At 45.7% G+C, this 6280-nt stretch overlaps 1 protein-coding gene across 1 annotated transcript; it reads right to left on the bottom strand.

The window, feature by feature from the left end:
• Positions 1 to 215: 215 nt before the first annotated feature.
• LOC133758793 (protocadherin alpha-5-like) lies at positions 216 to 2654 on the bottom strand. The gene has a single exon (XM_062189937.1). It carries the CDS (start codon positions 2652 to 2654, stop codon positions 216 to 218), a length of 2439 nt encoding a protein of 812 aa, XP_062045921.1.
• Positions 2655 to 6280: the final 3626 nt, after the last annotated feature.

The following is a 6280-nucleotide window of genomic DNA, read 5'->3' on the forward strand; positions in this document are numbered from 1 at the left end:
AAAAACCCTCCCATAAATAAAAGATCATTACTGCAACTCGATTATTGCAGATTAATGCCAATAGACTAAATATTACCTAATATTAAGGAAATGAACAAAAGACGAGATGCTACAGAAAGATGCTAAAAATATGCATTAATCCATAATTTTGAAAAATGAGAAAATGTAGTAATTTTAATAATTTTTAAAGGAGGATAATGGATGTGAATAAGATTTTAAACACTCACGTTGTCTGTGTCAGTAGAGGTGGGGCCCGGAGGAAGGCCGGGGCTGAAGGCCATGAGGTCGGCCTTGGGCGCGCCCTCGCCGCCGCTCACCCGCTGCCGCCTCCGCTGCGAGCACGACCAGCTCCCCACCGCGCTCGCGCACACCAGCGCCGGCTGCCCCGGCCCGCACGCGCCCTCCGCGGCCGGCGCCCAGCACCGCAGCGCCGTCCACACCACCAGCGTCAGCACCAGCAGGCTGCTCACGGCGCAGATGGCCACGATCAGGGACGCGTTCACGTCCAGCAGCGCCGCCGCGCCGCCCGCCGCAGCCGCCGCCGCCGCCGTACCCGCCCGCGACGAGGACGCCGCCGCCGCCGCCGCCGCCGCCTGCCCGCCGTCCACCAGCGACAGCAGCACCGTGGCCGTGGCCGTCAGCGCGGGCTCGCCGTGGTCCTTCACCAGCACCAGCAGCCGCTGGCGCGCCAAGTCCGCCTCGTCCAGGCTGCGCGTCGTGCTGATCTCGCCCGTGTACAGCCCCACGCGGAACGGGAGCCGCGCCCCGCCCGACGCAGCCGCCGCCGCCCCATTCGCATTCGCATTCGGCGCCGCCAGCAGCTCGTACGACAGCCACGCGTTGTAGCCGGCGTCCGCGTCCACCGCGCGCACCTTCGCCACCACGTGGCCCGCGCCCGCCGACCGCGACACCCACACCGGCACCGCCTCGCTCGCCGGCCCGCCCGCGCCCCGCGGCAGCACCCACGGCGCGTGGTCGTTCTCGTCCAGCACGAACACCTGCAGCGTCACGTTGCTGCCCAGCGCCGGCACGCCCGCGTCGCGCGCGCTCACCTCGAAGCGCAGCAGCTCCAGCTCCTCGCGGTCCAGCGGCTGCAGCGCGTGCACGCGCCCGCTCTCCGCGTGCACCGACACGTAGCTCGACAGCAAGCGCTCGCCCACGCGCCGCTCCACCAGCGAGTACGACACGCGCGCGTTCTCCCGCGCGTCCGCGTCGCGCGCCGACACCGTCACCAGGTGGCAGCCCGGCGCGTTGTTCTCCCTCACGAACACCGTGTACTCGGCCTGCGCGAACGCGGGCGCGTTGTCGTTCACGTCCGCCACCTCCACCCACACGCTGGCCGACGCCCGCAGCGCCGGCGAGCCCGCGTCGCGCGCCGTCACCACCACGCCGTAGCCCGACACCAGCTCGCGGTCCAGCCCGCTCTCCAGCACCAGCGAGTAGTAGTTCCTGAAGGTCGACAGCAGCCGGAAGGGCACGTCGGGCGTCAGGGCGCAGCTCACCTGCCCGTTGGCGCCCGAGTCGCGGTCGGAGACAGTGATGAGGGCGATCACCGTGCCCACGGGAGCGTCCTCGCGGACGGGCAGAAAGCGGGAGGTTATGTCCAGTTGGGGAGCGTTGTCATTCTCATCCAGCAGTTTCACTATTACTTTGCAGTGTCCTGACAGCGGGAATGTACTTCTATCCACTGCATCAATGTTAATTTCATATAAATTACAATCTTCGTAATCCAGTTCTCCATTAACTCTTATTTCTCCAGTCCTAGAGTTAATTATAAATTTAGATCTCACATCATCAAGGACAAGATTGCTAAAGAAATATACTATTTCCTTATTAATGCCCTCATCTGCATCTGAGGCATTAAGTTGTATCACTAACGTCCCATTTGGCGCATTTTCCAACAATCTGACGTTATAAATGGATTTATCAAATTCTGGGGCATTATCGTTCGCGTCCAATACATTGATCAGTAACTGAACTGTACCTGTTAGTTCAGGTCTTCCTCCATCAATCGCGATCAGCACTAAACGATGTTCTTGGCTTTCTTCTCTATCTAAGGGTTTCTTCAAAACTAGCTTTAAAAAGTCCGTTCCTTCTTCATTTGATTTAACATCCAGGTCAAAATATTCGTTAGCACTTAGTTTGTATCTCAATTCTGCATTTGCTCCGACATCCAAATCAGACGCGCCTTCCAGTGGAAACCGAGAATCTGGCACTCTTGACTCTAAAATAAACAGCCTTTGTTCTTGTCGGGAGAACACGGGCGGGTTGTCGTTGACGTCCCTCACCTCCACCTCCACGTGGAACACCTGCAGCGGCCGCTCCACCACCACCTCCAGGTGCACGCTGCACTCCGCGCTCCGCCCGCACAGCGCCTCGCGGTCCATCCGCGCGTTCACGAACAGGATGCCGTTCTGCACGTTCACCTCCAGCAGGTCCCCGCCGGCCCTGGACGCCACCCGGAACAGGCGCGGCACCAGCTCGGCCAGCGGCAGCCCCAGGTCCTGCGCCAGGCGGCCCACGAACGTGCCGTGCTGGGCCTCCTCGGGGACCGAGTAGCGCAGCTGGGCGCTGCCCGCCCGCCAGGCTGCCAGCAGCAGGAGCCAGGGCAGCAGGCGCCGGGCTCCGGGATCTCCTCTGGGGTAATATACCATCGCAACCTCGTCCCCGGTCTGTTTCTCTACTGCATCACCACGCTGTATCCTTGGACAACTTAATTCCCAATTTTGTATATTTATATATTTATTCGCTCACCTTTTCGAGCCTCTGTAGCAGAGCCCAAAATGGCAGGTCCTCTTCCTCTCTAAGGACAGTGCACTCTCTTCCTGGGAAGTTGGGAGGAGCGGGCAGGGAAAAAAACCCGGCGGTGTACAGCGACACCATGTGGCAAAAAGGGTAAGTGTTTTACTTTGTTTTGCTTAAATTATCTTACATGGACCAACTATTTTCCAATTTCAATAACATGATTCTTATGACTCTTTATATCCCTCATCTCTTATCAAAAAATATATGTGAAACCTAAATAAACTTGCATCAGTATAAGTACCTCATTAAAACTCAATACATCGGAAGTCATGAAACCCCAGTCAGTCCCTACTATGGTAATTTGCATTTATCTATTTTATTTAGAGAATGACTTGCATATTCTCAAATGGATAAAAATAATTTTAATAGTTGATGTTTTGACTTTTTCCCCCTACCTAAATATATCTTCTTAAATTCTTGAGTTTTGCTGTAATTGTCCAATGTCATGTTTATAAACTACCTTTGTTACTCATGAAACAAATTTTTATTCCACTTAGCAGTGCTTAAAAATGACATTTGCTGATGTTATTTTCAAAACAACTGAAAGTATTTGATAACATTCTTGCCTGAATTGCTTTTTTGAAATCTGATTTCACAATGATGAAAATCAGTTTAACTTGTCTAATAACACCTATTTTTTTGTGTTGACTCAAAACTATAATAAGGAGATGTCAATTTCCTAGAAGTCAAAGACATAGTAAGAGAGCTTGGGTAAGCATCTTGATACTAAGTTCAAATTAGTAGCATCCAGGCCACATTTCTTCAAGTTGCTTCTGCAGGCATTGTGAAGTCACGTATCTTTGCACAAGTTGTAAGTCATAATCCTCCTGCACTCTGTAGGATGCAGTGTGCCATACATTGGCACAGCAGAAATAATGTGGAAGATAATATCATTTATTAGCCAGGCTACATCGTTATCAGTTTCATTACTTTTCAATCTCCCAACCAATCCATCACAAGGTCTTATTTGGATTCAACTTAATAAATATAGAGGCCTTCATCTTTAAAAAAATGGCCAAAAGAAAATGTCACCAGCTTTTCTATTGAAGAGGTAATTAACACTCTTCTTATTTATATACTCAGTAGAATTCCTTAAGTATTACAACATCTTCCATACCTGTGATAACAAGAGAGACCAAAAGATCAATAATTTTATTACTGGATGCTTTTCCAATTAAAATATGGCTTGGAAAAAAATAAGAAATTGCCAGAAAATGCAACATTAATTGAAATTCACTTGGTTTCCAGTATTTAAATTTGTAATGTAAAGAAATAAGATAATATCACAAAATTTGATTAATATATATAATTTTAAAGTATAATAATCATTTCCTTTGGATTTTGTAGGATCCTTACTATTTCTAATATCCTTGCTTCCCCATAACATTTGGGTTATTTAACCTATTAACCTATTTTCAAGACTATTTGCCCATTAGTGTGATAATTTTCAAATTTTTAATACACAATGGTTTAAAAACCAATAAAATTACAACAAATAATTTGAAAATAACATCAGCTGATGTACCTACTTCCTATTACAAAACAGTGACTTACATGGAACTACAAAGCTATGGCATAACTTACAGCTGGAAGACATAATAAAATACATGAGATTCCTTTTTTAAAGTAGTAAATTAAGTATTTCAAAGCAAAATGACTGTGGCATTATAGCAATTTGTGCACTGTAATTTACAAAATATTTTTGGTATATATCAAGTACTTAAAAAAATCAGTGGTGAGAATGTCACAACAGTCTGAATTCACATGCTCTTCTCAGTCTAGAAAAAAATCTTTCATGTAACTGCCTCAACATTTCAAGAGAAAAGACAATTCCTGACAGTGATTTTATACCTGTTAAATTATATTCAATTTTTAAACAATCATTAGTATTTGTCTTTAATGAGCAACTCAATATAAAATCTACTTTTCAATAATTACACATTTTCCAGTCTGAATTTCATGGTGGACTACATAGGAAGAAAGAAATTTCTTTAAGTCTTCCAAGCCACTCTTTTTTAATATTTATTTTTTATTTGAAAGGCAGAGAAACAGAGATAGAGGAAGAGTCGGGGGGCGGGGGAGGGAGAGAGAGAGAGAGAGAGAGAGAGAGAGGAGTCTTCCATCCACTGGTTTACTCCCCAGTGGCCACAATAGACAGGTCTGGACCAGGCTGAAGCCAGGAGCCAGAAACTCCATTCTGGTTTCCCACGTGGATGACATAGGCCCAAGCACTTGGGCTGTCATTCACTGCCTTCCCAGGTGCATTATCAGGAAGCTGGATCAGAAGCAGAGGAGCCAGGACTGGAACTGGAGCTCTGATAAGGGATGCTGGAGTCCCAGGCAGCAGCTTAACGTGCTATGCCACAACGTCGGCCTGTCCACCCATTCTTTCAAATATTATAGGTCACTGTTTTGAACTACTTAAAGAGTTACTCTTCTCTCGAGACATTTCAGTCATATTGAAGTCCCAGTGTATGAGTAGCACTCCCCGTTTGAGAATGAATTTAGATAGAGAAAACTGAGTAATGCTTTAAGATGTCTCCATTTAATTTACTGAAAGCGTTCACTAACACATACACTGATACAAGAACATTTAATCTGCTTAAGAGCACAGATATCTTCTATTCCAAATAAAATCCAGAATAAAATTTTAATAAGCTATATTTCTCCTCCCCTACCTGAAGAAAGTCATACCAGTTTATAGTGTAATAAAAAAGTTGAAGCAATTGTATAAAGACATGTACATTTGAGGGATTACATGGCCACTCAAAATTAATCAACTATAAAAATTCGTTATGCTACCACTAAAGCATATTTTGTATGCATAGTATACTCTTAGCTTGTTTGTAAAATGGTTCAGAGTAGAAGGTGTACCTGCCCTGCGAAGAACTGAGCTAAAATTTTCTATTATATACCCACATTGGTTAAAAACATGAGGACAATTCTAAAGTACTCTTGAGAGGACACATAATTAAATTAAGCATTATTTTTTCATGCACTTATACTGCTTTCATTACTGTTAAATGCCTCATCTAGTGGAAAGGGACAAGGAGCGAAATTCAAGCCATGTTACCACTCTATGTTACAGTGAACCATGTCAAATTTCAAAGAACTGACCTCTCAGGTTATATTCAGTTTTAAAGTCCTCAGTCAAATGAGTGAAACCTTGGTGGGAAAAATGTTTCTTATACTGTTAGTCACTTTCCAAGATACAAAGAAAGTTGAGTAATTAAAGGTAAATAAACTTCAATAATCTTGGATCTTATGATTCACTGGCAGGAAAGAGGATACAGGTTTTAAACTAAGACACAGATTCTTATTCTGCTATTTATTTTACTTTGAGTCCTCAAACAGAATGAAGAGGGAATTAATGGGAGAGAAAATAACAAAAAGTTTAGAAGACTTGTAATGACAGAAATCATAATAGTAGATAAAAAGAAAAAGAGATGAAATGTTTCTTCAAAATAAGCCTTTT

Source organism: Lepus europaeus, chromosome 4 (genome assembly GCF_033115175.1).
Source record: "Lepus europaeus isolate LE1 chromosome 4, mLepTim1.pri, whole genome shotgun sequence".
Classification (NCBI taxonomy): domain Eukaryota; kingdom Metazoa; phylum Chordata; class Mammalia; order Lagomorpha; family Leporidae; genus Lepus; species Lepus europaeus.